General features: G+C 37.3%; 1 protein-coding gene across 1 annotated transcript in view; it reads right to left on the bottom strand.

Annotated features, from left to right (window-relative positions):
- LOC146000107 (cysteine dioxygenase type 1) overlaps nucleotides 1-27,019 on the bottom strand; it is a 63,197-nt gene that overhangs the window by 18,547 nt on the left and 17,631 nt on the right. The window contains exon 2 of the mRNA XM_083137451.1: nucleotides 4,088-4,205. Coding sequence (XP_082993577.1) covers nucleotides 4,088-4,205 — 118 coding nt within the window. The remainder of the gene's footprint in view (nucleotides 1-4,087; nucleotides 4,206-27,019) is intronic.

Here is a 27,019-nt window from a genome sequence, read left to right as displayed (position 1 = left end):
TGAATAAAGAATTTCTAATTCTAACGCTAAAAAGTCTTCCAAAATCATATCCATAATAAATAATCATCTTATTGTATTTGCTACAGAATACTTGAAAAATGATTCAAGTTAATCTTAGTAAAGATATTTATATCAAGTTTATCGTTATTAGTTAAGATTTGTTAAACTTCAAATGTAAACTTTCTTTTTTCATAATTTTTCAGTGTATTTGAAACTTGATTATAATAGTAGTTAACACTGTTTAAATATGTATATAGGGCTAGGAAGTTGATGACAAATCATTTTTTTTTCTAGGCTTTGAAGACAATGTTAAACCTGATAGTAGTCTGTTACACTTCAGTTAGAAGCAGAAAACATTGTTTTGATTTTGATTTTTTTTCAATCTTTTTGGTTTGAAGGTCATTTTTCTTGCTTTTTATATCATTTTTGAAGTTTCTTTATTCTCCTTCCCAGTTGTTTCATGAAATTGTAAATGAATTGGCTAGCATAACTTACATTTTTAAATTCCCTAACATGGTATTTTAAGCAAGTATGCCATTAATCGTAATTATGGTCAATTCAAAAGCGGGGCTACCCATGGATGGTTTTTGGGGCTAATGTCAATGGTTTGTGGGGCTACCCGTGGATGGTTTTTGGGGCTAACGTCAATGGTTTGTGGGGCTACCTGTGGATGGTTTTTGGGGCTAACAAACAATGTTTCATCAAAATGTACAATTTCCAGACGTGACCCCCGGTTTTTTACAACAGATTCATGATTAGGAGGCCAAAATTAGTTAGTATACTGAAAATTAACAAAATTACAGACTTTCTCTATATTGTCAATTCTTACCTTATATTTAACTGAAATCTTTGGCAATGTAATTAATTGTGGTAAATTTAATTTTCTTTTAGCAAACTTAGAACAATTTGGGTAAAGCCTACTTTGAGTTCCCCTTGTTGGCCACTATTATCGCTTTAATAATCTGTGATTTTAAAGTAAAATTAGTCACAACATAGAAAAATATAATCTTATGCACACGACAGAAAACTGTATTTTCATCTGCTGAAAGGAGGTGAATGACTTGAACAGAAAAACCTTGCGGAGTATATTATGTAACCTTGATGTAAAAGAATATAGATAACTACAGCTCACCGCTCACGAGAAGATCCCTAAATGAGGGGCGAGGACGAGCGGAGGGTCAGGGGAAGACCGGTCTATTTGCAGATTCTAGGGGTAGCAGGAAGTCTTCCGCTGCGGTCATTGTTGTTGTGGAAGTGCTTTTGCGTGGGTGTTTCATTGTGATTTTTCGTTGTGTTCGTGGTGTTGTAAGAGTTATGGCAGGTGTAAGGAGGAAAGGTGCTACTGTGCATAGTGAAGTGCGTAATATTGTCAGCAAAGTAATTGACTTTTGCGATCGTGAATCTGAAGAAAAGCAATATTTGCTGCCAATTACACAGAGCACCAAGCGTGCGTCTGCAGCAACAGGTTTGTCGGAGCCGACAATCAAGAGGATTCGGAAAGAATCGCGTGAACGAAATGAGCGGTCACCGATGAGAAAACTAGTTTCCCCTGGAAAGATTAGGAAAAGGCCACCTCACCGTAATGTGACTCTCGATGATTTTGATATGAATGTAATCAGGAATTCAATTCGTGACATGTACATAAGTGAAAAAAGTGTACCGACCTGTGGTAAACTTTTGTCTGTCATACGACAAAAAATTAATTTCCCGTGGAAGGAGGATTCTTTGCGTCGTTTGATGAGAAGATCCGGCTTTGAATGGAAGACCTGCAGAAACAAAAGGACAATTTTAATGGAGAGACCGGACATTGTGACATGGCGGAGCAGATATTTACGTGCCATAAAACGATTTCGGGAAGAGAATCGCACGCTTGTGTATGTTGACGAAACGGCTGTGGACACCAATCTAATATCAAACAAATGTTGGCAGTCAAATGATATTCCGGGTGTGATATCTAACGCAAGTTCTGCACATCGATTCATTGTTGTCCACGCAGGTTGCAGTAATGGGTTCATTCCCAATGCAAGCCTGATCTATAAAGCAGGCTGCTCCACAGGAGACTACCATGGGCAAATGAACAGATCAAATTTTGAGAAGTGGCTGACAGAGAAGCTGGTCCCGAATATACCCCATCGGTCCGTTGTCATCAGAGATAATGCTCCTTATCATACTGTGCAGGTGGATAAGGTTCCCTCGAGCTACAGCTACAGCTACAGCTACATCCCGTTCGACGCAAGCATGAGGAAAGTCGAATTGCACGAACTAATACAGGCTAATAAGCCACAAGAGAAAACCTTTCGTGTGGACAAGACTCTGCAGCAGTATGGCCATACAGTACTCCGTTTACCACCATATGCATGCGATTTGAACGCCATCGAATTAGCTTGGGCGAAAGTTAAAAAATATGTGCGGGATCATAATATATCGGGATCGCTGTCGGTATCTCAACTACATGATCTCACTATACAGGGAATTGCTTCTTGCAACCAAGAGGACTGGAAGGGATACTGCGCGCACGTGGAAAAACTTGAGAAAAAGTACTGGGAAAAGGACGGACTGATGGAAGACGAGGTCGAACGAATAATTATTTCTTTTGGAGGAGCAGAGGACAGCGACAGCGACAGTTCTTCAGAAAGCACCACAAGCTGCAATGAAGAGGATGATGGGGAGAATGATGATCTGGCACAACCTCTTTCATAGATGCAGTAAGTTTGGCCAATATTGATTTTCTTTATTAAGTTTTGAGTTATGAATTTGTTTATTTTTCATTGTTTTTTTTTTCTATCTTCAGTGTACAGCATATTTTTGTACTGCTTATCCTGTACATTATTCAGCCGTGTAGTGTCGGAAACGTTCGAATAAAAGAAATGATCAACAATGTCCATATGAAACAATCAGCCCGAAAATTTTCATGGCCAACCTAGACCGACAAAGTAATGTTTACCATTGTTACATTTGTAGCTTTGCACATTGTAAGTGCAAATAAACATTCTCGTTTTCGCAATTCTTTTTTTTTTCTTTACAATTTTCTTCGAACGCCAGTGCTGTAATAGCCAATTCCGTCGTTGAAAATATCTTAAACATTGTAGTTAGTACAATCGGCAGGCTCTTTATAAAAAAAATAATTAGAAAATGAGAGTACTCTGTCAAGAAATCAACACCAGATTGACGATGATTATACCTTGACCGCTAATGAGGATACCCCCTGACCGAGCGTGGACAGTGATTTGAGCGTTGCTTGAGAGTAGATGAGACTCAAGCCTTACAGCGAGACGACAGCGCTTGTTTCTGACCCAGGGTGCACTCCCCCAACCCTAATAGTGGAGTCGCCTGCCGCTACGTCACTCGACTTCCGGCAGGGATCTTCTCCTGAGCGGTGGGCTGTACATTAGCACTTGTTTTTATTTCCTTTGCTTAGATAGTTCAAACCACCATACAACAGATTTTATTAAATTATTCAACTAGTCTCTTGTAATTTATGAAGAAAATCAAGCTTTCATTTTGAGGGTGGAAATTTTAAGGCCATTTTTTGTAATTTTTAGGTCTTTTTTATTGATTTTGAGGTCATTCTATAGGTCAGTTTTTGAGAATTTTTAGGTCATCAACTTCCGAGACCTATACGTATACATATCAATTTCTGATAATTTGGCTATGTGCATTCTTCTGTCAAAGCTCTCATGCTACTTATTGTACTAAGACACTTGTTCAGCTTTTGATTGGTCACATATATTTCAAGATGTACCTATTCACATACTGGTCAAATCAGATATCTTTATTCTATCGAGTGTGATACCTAAGCAAACAGCAGGTAAAACAATTACCAAGTTCCTTTGAAATCTAGTACTGCAGGATTGGTGTGGGACAGTAAAATTTCAGATTCCCCTGTAATTTTCGCAATTACAATTCAATAGGACTGGGGAGATTCAGGGTCTTGAACTTACTTTGGGTTGATTACACTCTGGTCCTCCAACCAATTGGCACGTGTGCATCATACTCCACTTGCTCCATGGTACCACTGCCATAAAGTAATTGCTACTGAAGCATTTCTGGTCATTTGAATGAATGTAAATGTAAATTAGTTCCTTACCTTCATGAAGCAATGGGCATCAGCGTGGTCATGAATACTGGACCCATGACCTTCGCCCCAGCACAGGATCATCAAGTTAAATTTTCCATTTCCTTCATCCACCAAATTCCTTGTATACCTAAAAAATAATCATTGATATTAACATTACATTATATTAAAGCGTATTACTTCATGAAAGTAATTAAACATATGTATGATAAAGTAAATAAAGAAAACTATATTCATACTTCTTATTTAGAGTTGAGTTAATTTTTGGAAAGATCTGTCTTATGGCAATTCTACTTTTTTTTTTATAGTAGCAAGAACATTATGCAGGACAAGAGCAGTTATGAGGCAACCATCGTTATGGCATAAAACTATTATATTATAAATTTCCTAAAAAAAGCTAGATGTAATTTAATGTAGGGAAATTCTCATAAAGTGAATGTGTACTATTTTCACATTCACTGAATTTTTGTACATGTAGTTAAGTGCATTGCCATATGCTGTTGGAAGTATTGAAGGTAATAAGTTTTAAAAAATAAGCAACAATGACACAAACACCACACTTTTCCATTTCTTCTAATTTTGTATTCTTCTATTATTTCCTTTTATGTCATTTGTAACATTATCTACCCATCTGATCTTTAGTCTTCCTTGTGATATTCTGGAAATAGTACTTCAGTTACTATTCTGCAGTTACTACTGTTCTTTCAGCATGATCCAACTCAACCTTTGCTTTGCTGTACTTTCTGTAATGTATGTATTTCCTAAATTTGGCGATATAATTTTCCTCAATGGAATTCTTTCAGATATCATAACTTGTATTAAAGGGGTATATAGAGAGAGTCAATAATACTAAATTTGTTTCCAGGAAAATGTAATTTCTTCCAAGCTACCATTTACTAGAAATAGTGGCTTTCCTTTATAGTATGAAAACTTTCACATACACAGAGATAACAGTAATATGATTGTTTTTTCCCATTTGTTATAGGAAAGACTGGAAAATATAAATATCAGCAAATTATAGCCTGACCTCTGCCAAGTCTAAGTAATGCAACAACATCGGGTTTCAGAGAATGATTGCAAAACCTACAGAATGCAAATTACATTTTTCCTGCTATTCTTCTATTTTTCTTATTGATGCAAACTTGATGTAATATTTTTTTAATTGAAGTCCTCTCCTTGACACCAGCTATTACTTGTCATGTTACAAATACAAGACACGGATACAGAGTGAGATATCACTGGTTAGGTTTTAGTAAGGATGCTATTGTGCTGAAGGAAGATTAAAACCCAGTGGACTTTGTAACTGATAGCCAGATTTGGGTTTTGACAATTTTGAGGTCAACTTTTTTTGCTACTTTTGCAGAAATGCAATCTAATCACTCACGCCTAGGCATTAGGCAACATACATATTCCAACAGGGATACAGCATAGCAATAATGCAGTAGCTCTCCCTGAAACGAAGGCAAGTAGTGATATGCTGGAAGCATTATGATTTTTTATTTGTGAGAGTACAAAGGATGATAATGTTCATATGGTAGTGATTAATTACTTTTGAGAGGAGGGTGAAAAAATACTGCATAATATAAAATTATTACTGTTTCAATGTAGAAGCATATTCCAATATACAGTAAGTGGGGGATATGGATCAAAGATACAAACTTTCACATCAAGTCATTCAACATATGCTGGTAACGGTTTCCTCATTTCAACATAACGAGCCCTTTAAAAACTGCAGTTTTTACCTTGTATATATGCAGTCATGCAGCATTGGTTGCCAGCTGTCAATGACTTTTTCGGTAGAAAGAAGAAAGTAAATCAATAGTACTTTTTGGAAACAATATGTTGCTAGCAGAGATGCTATCTGACAGGATGATGTCACCCCCTCCCCTTACATCGAGTACAGTGGCGGTCCCTCCATGGAACAGAGGGAACAGGCTGTTCCCTTCTACTTATCGCCCTTTTTAGCTATTTAAATTATCTATAATAACATAATAAGAAAACTTCTTTCTTCCGAAATCAACACGCCGAAGAAAAACTTTCACCCTGACTGGAAGTTTGTTTACCCTCGTCAACCCTCTGTTCTGACGCCGAGTATTTCCGACGACGCGCGAAGTTAAACGATCCTCATGGAGCCACTTCCCACCGCGGAAGCTGAACTCTCAAGCTGTTCCCTACAAGAGACATAGCGAATTCGTTTTCCTTCGAGTTTTTGCTATGTGCTAAAGCTTAATTGCATCGTAGTGATAGTTTGGAGTGTAGTAAGTCTATAGTTTCCTAATCTCATTGCAAAATTGCGTCTGCCAGTCATAACGAACTGGATAAATCTTCTAGAGTCTAAGCGTCTGCTAAATGCCTTGGCTAAACGCTGCGAAATAGCTTCCGAGGGAACAGCTCGCATCCACCTGTTCCACCAGCAAGACAAGCGCAGCGCAGGACAAGAAAGCGAATGTTGAATGATCGAACGGCTGAAGACGAAAGCTTTTAGTACATTGAACTTTACAGAAAAGACAGCAGACATGCACCTATCCTAACCTAATTAGAAACTAAAACGAAATCGTACACAAGGCATTTTCAAACAAGTTACTACAACTCTGTAAAATGATTAACTGGATACTCTTCCAGTGGCAAATTTTTGTTGTCCATGTTTGTTCCCTAGAGGGAGTTTGGAACAGTTCCAAACAGTTCGGATTTTGTCACAATTTCTACAAATCTAGTGGACGTCATGAAAAAACTCGGCCATCTGATTGCCATTATTGCATTAAGGACGTTTGAATTACAATGCTCAAGTCTAGAAAAAAAATGTAAACTTAATCTACAAATGGAGAGATGAAACCGGTTTCGACAAAACATTTTTTTTCTGATCAATCATAAATTGCTTTTATTAATTTTTCCTTTGTTGCGCATCAACAATTTTGTTTTTAATGTTTTGTTTACATTATATCATATTTGCTTTAACATTGGTATTTTCATAATTTTAACGTGCTTCATGTATGTCACTTCTGAAAATTTTTAACATATGTTTCGTATGTTTATTTGGTTCATTTCAACAAGGGTTGAATTTTACTTGGTTTACTGTATTATATTACGACAGGTATGGGAGGGGAGGGGGCAAGTGCAGGTCACCTGTTCCCCTGCCGATTTAGCACCGCACGCCACTGATCGAGTATCACCATCTATATGTATGTGAAACCATGCACATCCTATTTCATGGTTTCACATTAAAAAAGCCTTCATAAGTGTTGTGCAGAAATATTCACACACCAGGAGACTTACTTCGCACTATGCGTACTAAAAATTTTGTCATTTTCCGACAAAATGATAGTGGCAACCGTGAATCTGTGTTGCATGGTTGCATATCTACACAGGATGAAACACAATTTTTTGAGTACTCTACAAGCAAAATGTTACCAGTAAGTATTGTATGCACTGTGAAAGTTTGTTGGTGTTGTATCACACCACACTGTACACGCACGCACACATTGCAGCAATACAGTATCAAAAAGGTTTTTGCGATGCACAAGGATAAGAACCATAGAGTTGCTTTGAGCCTTTGTAAACAATTTTAGCGGGGCGTGTGAATAAATTAATGGTGCGTACAATCTGCGCTATGTCAATGGTAACATCGCTATTTTCAAACATTGTTATTCTACACTGTGTTGGGCTTTCCCTATGGTAGTTGTATTAAAAAAAAACGTGAGGCTCACCTTCCTGGGAAGGTGCCGAACTTTCGCAGGGGAGGCACGAGCTCTTCCTAAAAAGTATTACTTTTTTCTGAAAGCTTGAAATGTGTTGATAAATAAAAAAGCGCCCACCCAAAAAATCCTGTGCCCACCCGATTGCCCACCCAATCAAATTCACTAAGTACATACACTTGGGGATATGTGAATGTTTCAATAAATAAGTATATTTTCGTATTCATTACTTGTATATTTTACTCATTAAGATTATGTATACTAGAAATGTTCACATATCATCATCCCATAAAAAGCTGTCTTAACTTTGTCATTAGAATGCAAAATAAGAGAATTACTAGAGAACTTGAAACAAAATAAACTGTCATCAATTGAATCTTCTATAATTAGAAGCAGCTAGTAGACTTAGGAGGTGCAAAATTATGCAGGGTATGGTCAAGATGAGATCAGGATTTAGGGTGATCTTGAGGGCTGCAGCTCCGGGCCTTCACTGGGGAAAACTGCTTGGAAAAGTACAGCATAAATAAAAAAATGAGGTACTTCGGATGTGATGAAAAATGTAGAAATACGTATAACTAACCACCTCATGTAGCTTAGCGAAAAGTTATAACTGAGACTGTGGAGGGGATTGGAGAGGGGTCTTCGTGTTGTAAGCTCCGGGCCTTCACATATATAAATCCTGGCCTGCGCATGATTAAAATAATCTCTAATAAATAAAAATAAAAACCCCATCTTAGCGTTGCTTCCTCTAGCAACACAATAAATTATTTCGACTTTTTAATTAGGTCTACATTGAAATTCCAGAAGTGCCGCTTTCTTTATTTCATTACAATTTTTACATACATGTCATCTTCAAATGTCTACGTGATATACAAACAACAACTTTGAGACTTTCGGAAAACAACGTTATTGTTCACTGAGTTAGCTGCCTTGATCCAAGAATGAAACAATATGAAATTGAAACTACCACCTCAACTTTCGAAGAATATGAACTAATGAAACTCCACTTTTGAAAGAGTAAGTTGTTGCTGATTCGACTGATTTGTTCTATGTGAAGTCACTTTTCTGCTAATTTGGCTAATGGTGACGATGAGGTTCAATGGTGATTAGGTGAAAGTGACAAAGGACGAAAACAAATGCACGCAGACACTGAAAATACAACCCACCACAAATTATTATTTTGACTGTGGTTCCAGGCGCCAGAGATTTGTTCACCTGCAAGATTTCCAGGGTATGCTTGGCAGGATAGAGGTTGACATTTGAGCGCTTTCGAAAAGGTCGCTCAATACAACCCAAATTATCTGTGAAAAAGAGATGAATTACCGGTTATAGTGATCAATTTCGATGAATTCCTTGTGTCCAAAATCACATTCTACAAAATGTAAACTATTTTGTTACCTCAGTGCATGTGTTTATCTAACCACACGTGCATCACTTCTCCCGCATGAGTAACGAAGACTAACTTCAGAAAACGAATAGCAACTTAGCAAGGAAATAATCTCTTCAATTCTTAACAGATTTTTCATTGTTACTTGGTTATTACTTTTGGGTGATGTCTTGTCAAAATAGCGTTGGGATACTTTATGCAGAATGAGGAAAGATATTTTTTTTCGAGTGTATGCGCACATTCCCAATAAGACATTAATTTTAATGCAAATATCAAGTGGCGGCAATTAGGAAGAACAAGTCGGGAAAGTTCCCCCGCCACATTATGCCACTCGTTGCATCCACACTATTGCCTCTTAATGCTAAAACTTTTCTACCAAAAAAGTAAACTGTCCTTGCCCCCAAGTTTTGGCACACGATCGCCGTTACTGCAAACATACATTCAGACATTTGTCAGTTGCAATAACCTTGTAAGCCAAGAAAAGTGATCATTAACCCCCAAGTTTCAGTCAAAAACTAATATGATGAAAATTAAATGATCAGGAACATGCATTTAAATTACGAGAAAGTAATTTAATTCTTCACCATTGTCTACAATCACACTTTCCATCACTGTGGCCGGATAACTATATAAAATTGAGTATTTGACATGTATTTTTTACACTTGAAGGACAAAATGTGATGCAACCGATTCACATTTATTTCACTACATTGACGTGAATGAAAGAATGTGATTAGAACGTATGGCTGCGCACGCACAAACACTTCCTTGAAATAATTGTATCCATCGGAGATAAAGAAGTGGTACAAGATGCGAGAATATATTAGAAAAGAAAGATGAAAGACACCAAACACACATACGCGTGTGTGTGTGCCACTTAAGAGAAACATTTGAAGAATGGAACGAGAGAAGGTGAAACGGAGAAAGAGTTAACAAGCTGAGAAAGATATAACAAGGCATTAAAGAGTAAGAAAGAAAAGGGAAATCGGGTGTGTAAGAGGGGAGGGGATACATATACATGTATGTCATACATATATGTATATGCCCTTACATTTATACCTGCCCACGCTAATCTATAAATATACAGCTTCTGCCCACCCGGTGAAAAATTTCTGGCGCCGTCCCTGTCCATCGGTAATGTCATCTCCCGTGTTTTTGAACTGAGACAGAAACTGCATTGGTACTGTACCTTGTAGAAGAAAACCTTGCCTGCTGAAAACCCTAATTGATAGTGCATTTGTACAGAAATTGGCATATCTTTCTGATATTTTACAAACTGTATATATCTCTACAGGGTACAAGGAAATCCTGCAACTATCAGACAATACTTCAAATGGATATTGCTGCTTTGGAAGAGGAAGATTAAAGATGAAAGCATTGGTGGGTGTTTGCTTCTGTATATTGAACATGTTTGTTTCATTGATTGCTTTGGTTTATTTTACTTCACTTTTGTGTCACTTTTGGCTAATTGCGATGATGAGAATGAGTGATGATACGATGAAATAGATGAATGGACACTCACAAACACCCATGCTCAGACCGGGATTCGAACCCTGGGCCCCTGGCTTTGTAGTACGATGTGCTAACAACTCCACCATGTAGGCCAACCCATTGAGCATGTTGTTAGAAGAAACGGGACTACAGTTAAATGGGGAAATCTAAACCTTGCTGTATGCATGCTTTTAACATCTATTATCCAGCTTCTTTTACTGTCTGTATTTATCCTTTTTTATCTCATGAATATTGTATCGCTAAATGAATTGAGACCAGCTTATAAACATTTAAACCTTGCGTACCACCTGCATTAATCACACACATTATATTTTTATTACTTGTATCTATACCATATCATATCTATATAAATAAACACATGAGGAGATTTTGCATTCATCTTACATGGTCACATCGCATGTATTAATCTGTTATTATGAGGGGAGGTGCGTGCAGACTTTGGCAGCGGAGTGGAGCCACAACAGCAAAGAGTTTGAAAACCCCTGCCCTATGGCATAGCGATAACGTGGTGGCCTTGTAATCAAGGACATCTCGGATGTGATTCCCGGTGGAGGCACACAATGGTGCCGAACTCACTTTGAACTGTATGTCCAGTCCTTATTAGCCTATCTGTGCATAAAGTGAACTTAAAACTCAAACATTCTATGTTGGTTTAAGAAATGGTACTTGCATTTTGTTATTTGCGTTTTGTTCCAATTCATGACCATCGTATTGCACAAGGGTGCCCATCCCCCCCAAGGCCAATGGCTGCACTCATATCCCCCAAATCATATCATTCCCACCCTCAAACCATATCGTAATCCCCACAAAGTATTTTATTATGACAGCGTGTCTACCAAATTTTTTCTTAGCTTTACTGGACACTATATTTCCCAGATAGCACGTAAGTTAACTGGGTTGATGTGCCCCTCCTCTCTAATCAGGGGTGCTCATTACTCAAGACCACCCCTAAAATCGTTTATCATACCCCCTAAAATAGTTTGGATGAATACGTAATAACTTATGTATTTGAATGCCATGTTAAACTGTCCATATTTTTTAATTGTTCGATCTTCGAAAGAAACTTAAAGCTAGCACATTGATTGGTTAAATGTAGTAAATTAAATTATGCATATAAATAGTGTGTGTGAGTAGGTTTATAAAACTCACAATTTGAGTATTTAACACAAATTGTTACACAACTTAAGATAAAGATAGAAAATTCAACCTGGCCAAACCAAATAACATGCTCCAGAACATGGCTGTAGGCAGGAAAAAAATCGGTGGGGGGGGGGGGGTTCACTCATAATTGTTCCCATGTGCGTCGCAAGAAATTTGAATAATAGAAATAATAACAATAATAATTATTAAATAATGATTAAAATATCATAATAATAAACTATTTCCAAATGTATTATTATTATTGCTGTCCTTATATCCTTGAAGAGACTTTTCTGCTCTATCCATCAGAAGTGTGAATATGCAGCACAACTGTTTTTATTATCAAGCGCCCACCCAATTGCCCACCTAATCAAAATCTCTAAGTACATATATTTAGGGATATATGAATGTTTCAATAAATAATTGTATTCTGGTATTCATTACATGTATATTTTACTCATGAATATTATCTATACTAGAAATGTTCACATATCATCATCCCATAAAAAGCTGTCTTAACTTTGTCATTAGAAAGCAAAAAATTATTACTGGAGAACTTGTAACAAAATAAACTGTCATCAATTGAATACTTCTACATTAGAAGCAGCTAGTAGGCTTAGGAGGTACAAAATTATGCAGGATATGGTCAAGGGTGACCTTGACAGCTGCAGCTCTGGGCTTGCACTGGAGAAAACTGCTTGGAAAAGTACTGCATAAAGAAGAAAAGGAGGTACTTCGGATGTGATAAAAAAAAATGTAAAATACGTATAACTAACCACCTCATGTAGCTTAGCAAAAGTTATAACTGAAACTGTGGAGGGGATTGGGGTGGGATCTTTGTAGGGTGACCAGACACATACATTCAAGAAAGAGGACAGAGCACGGCGAAAAAGGAGGACAAAGTCATAAAAAAGAGGACAGTGCAAAAAATTGCAACACATTTGCTATTACTCATAATTTAAGCAATATAAATGGGTGTTCTTTGTGAGTGTCCCTTCATCAAAATCATCATATCATATCATACCCATCTTCGCGATTAGCCAAAAGTGGCAGAAAAGCGAAGTAAAATAAAGCAAATCAATCAATCGAAAGTTCGTTTCATGGTATTTCTAGTCCAAAAACGCATTTTTATAGTGCCTATAAATGCCTATTTTGCTTATCGTGCCAAAAATGGCTATTCTGCAATTTTGGAATACTTCAGCTTTTTTACGTGCATTTGGCTTTCCCTACATTGAAGGAGGCTTTGTTGATGTTTTACTGACTGATATCTGGTATTCGCCAGATTTGAGGGTCTCAATTGGAACATTCATTAAAATATATTTCTTTTTGTTACAATGGTGCAGATTGTTTTTTCATGATTTGTTCAGTCGTTAGCACAAGCTCTTTTTGTGAGAATTAATTAACTGACGATTCCCAGCAAATGTAAATTTCGATCTAAAGAGTGTTAATAGTTTGTTAATCGTTAGCGCACCTTTTAATACAGTATAACTGTGCATTGTAAGAAGAAAATTGAAATAAGTTCACATTCATTGCCTATTTTAATGTCTTTTTTAAATTTTAGGGTGCCTTTTTAGTGCCTATTTTCATGTCTTTTTAAGTGCATATTTTCATCATTTTGGTGCCTATTTCAGAGGTTTTTAGTGCCTATAAATCTGCACCCAGGCAAAGTGATCGTATTCAACAAAGCCTTTTCACTTTAAAGTAAAATTATATATTAATTAACCAAAGACAGTCTCTCCAAGATCATTGATCTACCCAGTGTAAAAGCATTCTCTATGCAGCACATTTGCTACGGTCGATGCTATACTCTTTCCAAAAAAGGAGGACATTTACCGATTTCTAAAAAATCCGCCCGGACACCGGACACACACCTAAAAAGGAGGACATGTCCGGATAAAAGAGGACGTCTGGTCACCCTAGCATCTTTGTAAATCCCGGCCTGCGCATGTAATCTCTAAATAAACAATGTTCTCCAGCAACACAATACATTATTTCGACTTTTTAATTAGGTCTACAGTGAAATTCCAGAAGTGTCTCTTTCTTTATTTCATTACAACTTTTGTCATCTTCAAATATCTACGTGGTATACAAACAACGACTTTGTATTCGTCCTACTAATAAATACTAGGGCCTCCCCGATGGCGCATTGGTAGCGTCGTTGACTTGTAATCAAGGGGTCCCGGGTTCAATACCCGGTTGAGGCACATAGTGAGTCGGATCCCAGTATAAACTGTAGGTCCAATACCGATTAGCCTTACTGTGCACACAGTGGACTTAAAACACCAAATCAAACCAAACCAAACTAATAAATACTAATAAGAAGTAATCACAATAATCACTACAATACCGAGGTGTATGAATTTTGATGTAACAGTTATGTGGGTTTGGAAGAAGCTACAGAATTATTGAATTGATAATAGCCTATCAGTTATGTAATCATGCAATTTTTCTTGATTAACTTACGTAGAATTAAAATAAGAAAGGGGTTGGTAGGAAAGCTTTGTTTTGGGGGCGTCAGGGAACTAATCAATCACGATAAGAATGGTATAAACTTTAGAAGCATCAGAGGTTCAACCGAAAAGGTCAACAGAATCTGTAGATGCAGATGAAGTAAAGAAAAAAGGTGTCGCAAAGTATCCATTAGAAAACTTTGTTTGTTTGTTTTTAAATCCACTTTTATGCTCAGATAGGCTAATCGGGACTAAACCTACAGTTTAAAGTGGAGTCCGAACCAGTGTGCATTGTGCTTCCACCCGGGGAGGGGGCAGAAGAAGCAGACCCTCTTCATTATTTATAAGGCGACAACGTTATACCATTGGAGAAAAAAATATGCAGAAAGAACTCACAGGAAACGTGTCATTTTATCACCACAGAAGATGCGTTCATTTAAGAGCGAGCGTGTATTGCCAGAGACAAATATTTGAGACTTTCGGAAAACAACGTTATTGTTCACGGAGTTAGCTGCCTTGATCCAAGAATGAAACAATGTAAAATTGAAACTACCACCTCAACTTTCGAAGGGGTATGAACTAATGAAACTCCACTTTTGGAAGAGTAAGTTGTTGCTGGTTCAACAGATTTGTTCTATGTGAAGTAACTTTTCTGCTAATTTGGCTGATGGCGACGATGAGGTTCGATGGTGATTAGGTGAAAGTGACGAAGGGCGAAAACAAATACACGCAGACACTGAAAATACAACCCCACACAATTAAATTATTATTTTGACTGTGGTTCCAGCGCCAGAGATTCGTTCACCTGCAAGATTAAAGTTTCCAGGGTAAACTGGGCAGGATAGAGGTTAACATTTGAGCGCTTTCGAAAAGGTCGCGGCATACAACCCAAGTCATCTATGAAAAAGATATGAATTATCGGGTATGGTGATCAATTTCGATAAATTCCTTGTGTCCAAAATTACATTCTACAAAATGTAAACTATTTGTTACCTCATGGCATGTGTTCATCTAACCATACGTGTGTTACTTCTCCCGCATGAGTAACGAAGACTAACTTCAGAAAACGAATAGCAACTTAGCAAATAATCTCTTCAATTCTTAACAGATTATTACTTTTAAGCGATGTTTTGTCAAAATAGCCTTTCATAAGCCTTGGGTTACTTTATGCAGAATAAAGAAAGAATTGTCTTGTTTCCGCGCGCGCGCGTGTGTGTGTGTACATTCCCAATAAGACATTAATTTTAATCAAAATATTCAGTGCCGGCGATTTGGAGGAGCAAGGGGGGAACGTTTCCCCTCGCCACATTTTGCCACTTGTTGCACCCGCACTATGACCTCTTAATGCTAAGACTTTTCTACCACTAGTTCTGGCACCCGATCGCAGTTTCTGCAAACATATGTACATTCAGATAGTACATTTGTCAGTTGCAATAACCTTGTAAGCCAAGAAAAGTGAACATTAACCCCCAAGTTTCAGTCAAAAACTCATATGATGAAAATAAAATGATCAGGAACATGCATTTAAATTACGAGAAAGTAATTTATTTCTTCACCATTGTCTACCACAGTGGCGACTCGTAGCTTTTTTGGAGTGTAGTTAGAAGTTATGGTAAACTGAGGAAGGTTTGAAAAATGAGTTCAATTACAGTCACACAAATCGCTCGTACTATCCATTGCATTTAGAATATTAAGTGCAGGCTCACACACAAAGTAGGGCAAGGGACCCTTGCCCTCTTGAACTATGATTTTTTTAAATATGAACCTATAAAAACCAACGAAAATAGTATTGACGATATTTCAGATTTTTCAAGAACTTAGATTTTGTCCCCTCTCCCTGTCGTGTGGATTGAGGATAATAAAAATGCTGCTTTAAGTTTTAAGTTTAAGTTTAATTACTCATATACTTTTCGAGTTTTGAACTTGCGTTACTTATTATTCACTACACAAAATTGTGTAGAATGGCTCAACAAACGAGATGGGTTGAGCATAGAACTTGAAACGGTTTGAGAAAATGGTTTGTTTACCGCCAACCTTCTATCGATTTACTGCAGTAAAATCTCCTCAGGAACAAAATCGAGAGGATAAATAAAAGATCGAGGCTGGATCGTCGCATGGTTGTAAAATCATGCGTGTCGCTGTGTATACATACTCCCTTTTATTTGAAACAAGTCCGCTTGGTGAAGTATAAATGAGACACTGAAGTAATTTTATTTCTAGTTCCTGAAAACTTTTTCCTTTGAATTCGATTTCCCTCTCCCAGAGACTCGCGTTTGCAGATTATGCTAGATTTGACCATTATGCCAAAAGCAGGATGCTAGGGGCCAACGAAAATCAAACTGTGCTACGTTTAGTACCATTTTGATGGGGTTGGCATCACTGTTGAGGAACCCCTCGGTGCTTAGGATGACCGCCGATGTTCCTCAGCGAGCGGCAGCCAAGCCTGTGTGTCCATCGTCTTTGGGCTGCGGCTGGAAGGAGCGGCACCAATCGACTCTTCACTGTAGCTAACCTAGTCAATTGTACGTACATTGCGCTCATAATTTTATAACGCACATTATTATTAAACTCCTAAAAAGTAGAGAACTGGAAGCAAGTATAAATGAACTGTAGGAAGTTGCTCACTTCCTACACGGAGGAATCGCCCCTGGTCTACCATCACACGTTCTATCACTGTCGCCGGATATATAAAATTGAGTATGTGACTTGTATTTTTTGCACTTGAAGGACAAAATGTGATGCAACCGATTGACATTTATTTCACTACATTGACATGAATGAAAGAATGTGATTAGAACGTATGGCTGCGCAGACACAAACACTTCCTTGAAATAATTGTGTCCATCGGAGACAAAGAAGTGGAACAAGATGCGATAATAGATTAGAAAAGAAAGAGAAACATTTGAAGAATTGAACGAGAGAAAGTGAAAGGGAGAAAGAGGTAACAAGTTAAAAAAGAAAAGAAATAAAAAGGCATTAAAGGGTAAAAAAGAAAAGATGAAAAGTAAAGGGAAAAGAAGTGTAGGGAAATCGGGAGTGTAAGAGAGGAGGGGATACATATACATATATACATACGTATATGTCATACATATATATGGCCTTACATTTATACCGGTCCACCCTAATCTATGAATATACAGCTTCTGCCCACCCGATGAAAAATTTCTGGCACCGTCCCTGTCTTTTTTGTACGTTTCATGCAGTGTGTACTGAAATGCACAGTTATTATATTTTGTTATTAAATTTTAGATACCTTCAGAAAAAATCTTTAAAAGTAAGAGAAATTTTAGTCATAAAGTTTATGTTGTTTGACCATTCACAAAACTTAAGAGCCCGTATCAGCGTCACTCGAAAAAAGCACAGGACAGATGTCATTTAATCTTCCTAGTGTTGCCAATATTGATTCCATTTTCCCCCTTCGAACGCAAATCCATTGCATGGGAGACCTATTGAGACATTGCTGGAGGGAGGGTTGCTCTGTCGAAAGAAGCAGACCACAAGGTTCCCTGTCCCGCTACTCTACCCCCCACTCATGCAGGTCAGAGTCTGACCATACCTTTCTTTTCAGCTTCACATTTATAACGCCGAGAGGGTTTCTGTGACAAGACAACACTTTTTCAGAGTGTCTGAAAGAAGAAAAACACACATTGTAGAACATCGCAATACAACTTACATGTAATAGAGCCAAGGACTATTTAGGGGAGGCGGGGTGGGGTGTCCAGGGAGTCCGAATCTTCCACGAGAGACTTACGAAGTACTAAAATTAAATAATGTAAATATGCTTGTTTTGTTTAGCATCTGTCGTATAATAGAGAGAGGTGTATTTCCGTCAAACTTATTGTAAGGGAAGGATTACATTGGGGTCATACAACTTTGGATGACTGTATCAAAGAAGATTTATGCACACCACTACCTAAGTAATATGCTTAAATAATAAATTAAGAGCTTTACTTTTCGTCAAATGGATCTAACATCCTTTTCCGTTATTCAATAAATATTCAATTCCTTATCTGTTTCACAATCACCTTGCCAGGGCTGTTGTTGAATTGAAGCCATCTTAACTATTCATGAGCTAGATAATGAATACGTGCTGTTATATTCTTATTCTTATGCCGTCTTTTCCCATATATGTGATAACAATATTAATTAATATTTTAATATTATTAATTTAATATTACCGTTATTTTAATTTGTTTTTATTATTAGAAGAAGGTACCAACATCATAGGCGTGCGCAGACCCTCTGATAGGGGGGGGGGCAAAAGCCTTGAAAATTATGTCAGATCGGGAAAGAAAAAACTCATTTTATCTCACTGTTTTAGTTTTTTGCATTGATGTGATATATGCAGTGACGTGCGGTGCTAAATCAGGCAGGGGAACAGGTGACCTGCACTTGCCCCCAGCTCCTATACCTGTCGTAATATAATGCAGTTGACGAAGTAAAATTCAACCCTTACTGAAATGAACCAAATAAATATACGATACATATGTTACAAATTGTCAGAAGTGACATACACGAAGCACGTTAAAATTATGACAATAACATTGTTAAAGCAAATATGATATAATGTAAAGAAAACATTAAAAACAAAATTGTTGATGCACAACAAAGAAAAAAATAATGAAAGCAATTTATGAGTGATCAGAGGAAATAAATGTTTGGTGGAAACCTGTTTCATCTCTCTATTTGTAGATTACTTTGGCATTTTTTTAAAAAAATTTTTGTAGAGTTGAGTATTCTTGTAATTCAAACGTCCTCAATGAAATAATTACATTCAGATGGCTGAGTTTTTTCATGACGTTCGCTAGATTTGTAGAAATGGTGACAAAACCCGAACTGTTCCAAACTCCTTTCTCAGGAACAAACAAGGACAACAATAATTTGCCGCTGGAAGAGTATCCAGTTAATCATTTTAAAGAGTTGTAGTAACTTGTTTGAAAATGCCTTGTGTATAGGGTTACCAGATCGCTGTAAGGGAAATGTAGGACATGCTGTCCCAAAATGTAGGACATTAAGTCAAAATGTAGGACACAAAACATTCTCAATAAATAATACACATTTCTATAGAGCACGTTAGAAAGTAGTTGAAAAATTACACTTTTCAGTTTAAATAAATGAATTCCTAATGAATTTTTGAATGCAAAATTTCAAGACTTGCAATCATACTAATCAATGCACCTCTTACTACATGATTTAAGTGGTACTTCTCTGAGGAGACAATTTTTATCAAAATTTCAGGTTTAGTCAAACTATATTTATGTTAGAGTGGACAGTCAAACTCTTTGAAATTATAGGGACCATAACAAACATTTTACAGACTTTATGAAAAAATAATTTCTCTCGTTAGTCTGTTAAGCTGATGGTAATAAAAGTACTCTCTGAACATTTGAATTATGACCTGTAATGTTAATCAAATATTCAGCAATTACCGTAATTTAAAATTCGAGAAGTTTCATTTTGGGTAGTCTTTAGTTCAATAACAGGGTGTCTACCAAAATAACACATCCAGAATTATTGACTTTTTCTGGACTTTTCTAGACCTTTTCCCCGTCTTTCTTAACGTTTATTTATCCGACCCCTACTTAGGTAAAATTGGAAATTAGTAATTAAGAAAATAAATATTTATTTAATGAAAACCCCTACCAAAGGGCCAGTTAAGATGAAAACTGAAGCTGAATTTAAGAAGAGAATGAGATCTTCTGTCTCGTATTACTGCATCCTGAACTGTGTTTTTCAGACAAGCAAAGGCTTTGGCGTCTGGACTCAAGCCAGTATAATCTTATGTGGGGCTTGTGTCGGTTGTCCCTATATGTTTGTGACTGTCCCTTCATCCATCTTACCTTACCGCCATTCATTATCATTTTCGCGATTAACCAAACGGACAGAAAAAAGTTAAGTAAAATAAACTAAATCAACCAATCAGTCATTATGATAGCAAAAATTCTTGACCACAAGAATAATTTATTGCCTTTGTATTGACTTCTTGACCTATTTGTTGATTTCTTTACTTCTTCTTGACTACCATGACTTTCTTGACTGGCAGGCACCCTGAATAACTTTGTTCTCTATACCCCTGCTTTACAATCAAATTATATTGAATAGTGAATAAGAATGGGCAACACCTTGTTCCATCAGTATAAACCCTAAGGCAAGAAATTCTGCTCAGGCATTGAACAGTGACGTTATCAGAAAGTGGTCCCAAAACTTTGTTTATTAATTGCTTCCGTTTTCCCGTTTGTTTAATAGCAGGACAAACTTTTTCTTTCTTTTTGGGCAATGACTGAATCAAAATAAATTTCACTATTAAGTTTGGAAGCGCAGTCCATAGACTTGTAACTTGCATGATTTTTTTTTCTGTTACGTATTTTCCTAATTAATATTATGTGACGCTCAAAATGTAGGACATTTATGATATTTTTCAAATTCCTCCCGGACGCCGGACATAAGGCTAAAATGTAGGACATGTCCGGGAAAATCCGGACGTCTGGTAACCCTACTTGTGTATGATTTCGTCTTAGTCTTTAATCCAGTTAGGATAGGTATTGGTTTGCTGTCTTTTCTGTCCAGTTCAATGAACTAAAAGCTTTTGTCTTCGTCTTCAGTCGGTCGATCATACAACATTCGCAACCCTACGCTCGCAACATTCGCTTTCTTGTCCTGCCGCTGTGTGCGTCTTGGCTTGGGACTCTCGATTCCTTGGGTGGAACAGGTGGACGCGAGCTGTTCCCTCGGAAGCTATTTCGCAGCATTTAGCCAAGCCATTTATGATAAAAATATGCACCAGTGAAACAGAAAGTAAAATTCGTGTGGGTATTAATATGTCAGACAAATTTACAATTCATGATGGGTTATAGCAAGGAGATGCATTATCTCCATTGCTCTTTAATTTTGCCTTAGAATATGCTGTTAGGAAGGTAAAAGAAACTAAAGAAGGACTAAAATTAAATGGTGTGACTCAGTTGTTAGCATATGCAGATGATGTAGACTTACTGGGGGATGATGTGAATACAATTAAGAATAATGCTAAAATATTTCTCAAAACCGCTAAAGAGATAAGTTTGGAAGTTAACAAAGAGAAAACTAAATATATGCTTACAGGCCGAAACCAAGTGTTAGGTAATAATCAAAATCTAATTATTGATATCAACTCGTTTGAACCAGTTTCCAAATTCAAATACTTAGGAGTAATTAGTGTTGCCCACGGGATGAGACGGGACAGGCTTTTAAAAATTCGAGACGAGACGAGATTGATCATGTGTCCCGAGACAAACGAATATTTTCGAGACGAGACAGCATTTCACAGCATTTCCACGAGACGAGACAGGCCAAAGTCTCGTCTCGTGGGCAACACTAGGAGTAATATTAACAAATGAAAATTATATTAAAGAGGAAATAAAAAGTAGGCTTAATTCAGGAAATGCATGTTACTTTTCTCTTCATAAACTTTTGTCTTCTCGTTTAATATCTAAGAAACTAAAAGTTAAAATATACAAAACAGTAATTTTGCCTGTAGTATTATATGGATGTGAAACTTGGTCCCTTACATTGAAAGAGGAACATAAATTGAGAGTATTTGAAAATAAGATCCTTAGGAAAATCTTTGGATCTAAAAGGGATGAGGAGACAGGTGAGTGGAGAAGGTTACATAATTTAGAACTACATAATTTGTATTCATGTCCAGATATTATTAGAATAATTAAATCAAGAAGACTTAGGTGGGCAGGCCATGTGGCACGAATGGGAGAGGAATGAGGAGTTTACGGGATTCTTGTTGGTAAACCTGATGGTAAGAGACCTGTAGGAAGGCCAAGACGAAGATGGAGGGACAACGTTGAGATGGACCTAAGGGAAATCGGTAGGGATGGAAAAGAGTATATAGAACTTGCTCAAGATAGGGAAAGATGGAAGGCCTGTGTTGCTGCAGCCATGAACCTTCGGGTTTAAGAAGGCTAGGGAGTTAGTTAGCCAAGGCATTTAGCAGACGCTTAGACTGTAGAAGATTTTCCAGTTCGTTATGAATGACAAGACGCAATTTTGCAATGAAATTAGGAAAATATGGACTTACTACACTCAAAACTATCACTACGACGCAATTAAACTTTAGCACTTAGCAAAAATTCGAAGGAAAAGGAATTCGCTATGTCTCTCGCAGGGAACAGCTATATAGAGAGTTCAGCTTCCGTGGTGAGGATCGTTTACCTTCGCGTGTGGTCGGAAATACTCGGCATCAGGCCGTAGAGGGTGGAACGACGAGGGTACGTGAAGTAAACAAACGCCCAGTCACGGTGAAAGTTTTTCTTCGGCGTTACTTTTGGAAATGTTGATTTCGTGAGAAAGAAGTGTTCTTATTATGTTAATATAGATAATTTAAATAGCTTCAATGGGCGATAAGTAGGAGAGAACAGCCTGTCCCCTCTGTTCCATGGAGGGACCACCACTGGATATATGTGTGTTCGCGCGCGCGCGCGTATATATTATATACACACACAGTATATATATACCTAGGTATTAACATAGTATTTAAATACATTACGTAATCTATTCATCCGCCCCTTAACAAACCAACAGCAAAAATTATATAAATTGTCTCTGATATGTGAGCGTTCGTTTTCCTCCAAACCAAACTGTTATAGCAGCAACTGGCAAACTGCGAGCGAAGCGAGCAAGAAAATTTTTCGATTCAATTTTTTGAAAGTTCTAAACATTATTGATTTAATAGGGCACAAAACATGTCATGGGACGCCATGGTATTCTCTTTTACATTTTTTCTCAATCAGATTGTTCGGCTCCCAGGGCCAACTCCCGCTACTTCCTAGCTTCGGCTCGGAAGTTGACAAGACTGCAAGAAAAGCAGGTACGGCGAGCGAAACGAAAAAGAAAACTTTACGAAATGTATTTTTATTTTTTATAAAATTTAAAGTCGAGGGGACAATTGCCCCTCTGTGCCCCCTGCAGGTGATCCTGGCCGTCTGGAAGAAATAATGCAAGATGGACGTGAAAACTAATTCCGTCTTGAGTATCCTTTTGTCCTGCTACTAGTAGATTCTGCTAGTCTTGCTTTCTTTTACTTCAATATATGTCCCCCCTATAATTTATTTCCGTCCAAGGTTGGAAAAAGGCAAAAAGGCAATGCCCCCTGTCTCCTTGTGGTTGCGCCATTTCCTTCTAGAGTATAATATTGTTTTATTGTACAGTAGACGCATTTCGATAAAAGTTTCATAAAAGGTCATTACAATGCTCAAGTACATTTTCTACTTCAGGAAGATGTTACTTTATTACGATGTGTTCTAAAATCTTGAAAGGGCAGGGCAACTGCTTATCTGCCTGGATCAACAATGGCCACTGATCATTTGATACTAAGAAATTGTTAAATCATGAGTCGCCAAACTTGTCACGAAATTGACATGATATTTTGCTGCCTACCTGGTAGGTGGATTTATTCAGTGCCTGTGAGATTGTTATTTGGTTCTATAGGTTATATATAGAGTTAAATGTGTACAATCATTATCCTCTACAAATAGTGTTTCCAATTTCCGGAATAGGTGTGAAAAATGAATTTTTGAAAGTTGGAGGACGTTCAACATCTCAAGAACCGTCAAGTTTATTTTCCTCTTTGTAGTGATTGATTGATTTAGTTTACTTTACATTGCTTTTCTGCTTTTCTGTCACTTTTGGCTAATTGCGAAGATGGGGGATGAGTGATTATATGATGAAATTGATGAAGGGACACCCATACCCAAGCTAGGATTTGAACCCAGGACCTCTGGCGTCGTATCGCGATGTGCTAACCACTCCACAACGGGGGGCAGCTTTTCTGATTGTAGTTTCTCATTCGAGTATTGCAATGAACATAATTGTCAGCGATGTTTTCTCAATCCTTTCATCGTTACATCGTTATTGAAAACATCCGAGAGGCAAAAATACGACTTTAAGGAATTAAAAAACTACAGAAACTACCTAACTCTTAAATCTTAAGAATTAGAAAGATTATAAGTGAACCTCCCCGCCTCGGTTAGCGGTAATAATGATGCTTTGTAATCGAGGGGTCACGAGTTCGATCCACGGTTAGGCACATTTAATTAACTGGCTCGAATTCCACTATAGGCTGTAGGTTTTGTCCCGATTAGCCTTTGTGCAACTAAACATTGCAATTCAGTGCAAAAATCAGCAAGCTTGGTCAGTTTTATTCCTTGAAAGCCTAGGTCTACATGTTGATAAATTATTATTTATGACGTTGGAAAATAATTTATGCCGAGTGGCCAATTACTATTGCATGGAGAAGAATCAGATGTGAAACACATATAAAACTATTGGTAGTTATTTTCACTACTAATCACTTCTACTCAGTGCGAGAGCTGCAACTGTATCCATTGATTTATGTCAATGATATTGATAGTCAATGCTTTTGTCTCATAGTGTAGGTGAATTTGCACTGAAAATATGTTTGTTCTCTCAGTGTTGCCTTCGCAATAGAATTAGTAACATCCTCCAATTTATAAAAAATAATTTTTCACGCTCGTTCCAAAAATAGTGATATGATTAGGATAATAATTGTTCACATTTAGCTTCGTAGGCATCGTATTATCATCATCGTTTGACCCTCCAACAACCAAACAGCAATCCCACAGCCACTGAACACATCCACCTACCAGGTAGGCAGCAGAGTATGTGTAAATTTTTTTGGCAAGTTAGTTTGGCACTTAGTACGTATTAAATAATCAATGTCCGTTGTTGATCCATGCAGATCTGCAGCTGCTACCTCCAACCACGATTTTACGTACAACACGTTGTAATAATCTTGCGATCTTATAAAAGCAGGAAATGTACTTGAACATTGCAATGGCCTTGCCCTAAGGGAAGTTTTATAATGGAAAATATTACGTAAGATACGTAGCTTCTAGTTCTTTTATTCTCGATCGAAAGGCGTCTACCGTAGGCCTACTATAAAAATCTGGGAGCTATAGGGAGCTTAGATCTGTTGTGGGGGTTTCATCCCCCCCTAACGTCTTTGTAGGGCCGTCCCTGTCTCTATGTATTTTGTCCAATGAGTACAAGCTAGCAAAATTGTGAATTTCAACAAGTTTGTAGATAATTCTGCAGCTGTTCATAAAAACGGACGTATTTCATTATTTTCTTGCTGTCGTTCATTTTCCATTTTCAGCAAAAAAGTATTCACACTCTTTGCATACGCTGCGTAAGTGAGGGGGTGAGGGAGAAGTTGCTTAATAGTCTCACTTAGAAATTTAGTGCAGAGGAATCTTATAACCGTTCTTAAACAACATTATGCTTTTATAGAAATAAAAGTAAATACTATTTTCAAACCGACGAAAGTTCCAAGTAACTACGTAGGGGAAGGGTAATGTATTACTTCCTATGTAATTGGACTCTCCCACTAGCAAATTTCTTATTAACACCTCCATATTTTATTCTTTAGTTGTATTATCTGTATGTGTCTGCAGAATAAATTGTCCATATTGCACATGAATAAATTATGTGTAGTTGTTTTGAATTTGCGGTACTAATCCACGTTTATACGTAAATTAGTCTTTGAACGACAGAGATGGAAAATAAAGCGCCAGCAGAGAACAATGGTGCCACTGAAGTTGAAATTCATCTAATAAAGTGATTTTAGGTGCGTCGGGACACACACGACCCTGTTTTGTGCCCATCAATGTAATAAAAACAGTGAGATGGAATGAGGGCTTTATTTCGTCAGTTAAACTTTTATCAAGGCCCTTGCTCCCCATAATCGGAGGATCTGAGCACGCCTAAAATTCCTTATACAGAAATAGTGTTACATTACATAGTGTTATTTGTCGTATATCCAGAAAGTTGATTGATTGATTGATTTGCTTAATTTTACTTCGCTTTTTGTGCCACTTTTGGCCAATTTGCGAAGATGGGGATGAGTGATGAATTGATGATATGATGAAATTGATGAATGGACACTCACAGACATCCGCGACCAAGACGGAATTCGAACCCAGGAGCCCTGGCGTCGTAGCGCGATGTGCTAACCACTCCCCCATGGTGGCCGGACCCAGAAAGTTGAAAGTGAATGAAATTTTTATGGTGTGTTTTGTATGGTCATTATCAATTTTAAGTCTGTCATATTATTCCACTAAATAATGTCTTTGGAAAAGAAAAAAACAACATAATTAATGTATTTTATTTTACATAAGACCTATGCCTAAAAGTACTTTTGTATATGAACTATCTTATGTTGTGATTTATCCTTGGGTCTGACTGTTATATATATATGTAATTGGTGAAAAAATAACGCAGTAAAGTAAAAATCATGAAAGGAGTCAAATCGAAATTAAATTGAACGGACGTTCAAAATGTTTAAAAATAGCACTATTTCCATAACAGATCATCAAGTATTTTTTACCATCGACACTCAGAAATATCTCAAACTGACATTGAACGTTCATTGAACTTATTTATGATCGACAGCTAAAAAGTCATTCATTTGCGTGACTGGTTGATAATCCACCGCCAGATAGAATTTACACATATTTACCTAAAAACTTTGGGTACAGTCACCTTCCCCCTTAAAAAAATCCCTATCTTGTTCTCACAAAAAAAGTTATAATTTGGCACAATTTTTCTTTCGCGGGCAAACCTTTTGTAAAGGTGTACTTCAGTCTGTGCAATCAGCCCTTCCCATTTGTGAAAAATATACTGGGGACATCGCGTAGTGAAGAACTGATTACAAGCATCGCTCAAACTAGGGATGGCCAGATCCGGATCCTAAAATTTT

The sequence above is a fragment of the Lepisma saccharinum genome, chromosome 1 (genome assembly GCF_977018435.1).
Source record: "Lepisma saccharinum chromosome 1, izLepSacc3.1, whole genome shotgun sequence".
NCBI classification, from domain to species: domain Eukaryota; kingdom Metazoa; phylum Arthropoda; class Insecta; order Zygentoma; family Lepismatidae; genus Lepisma; species Lepisma saccharinum.
Note: the sequence above shows the minus strand (reverse complement) of the source record. Positions and strands in the feature narration are given on the sequence as shown.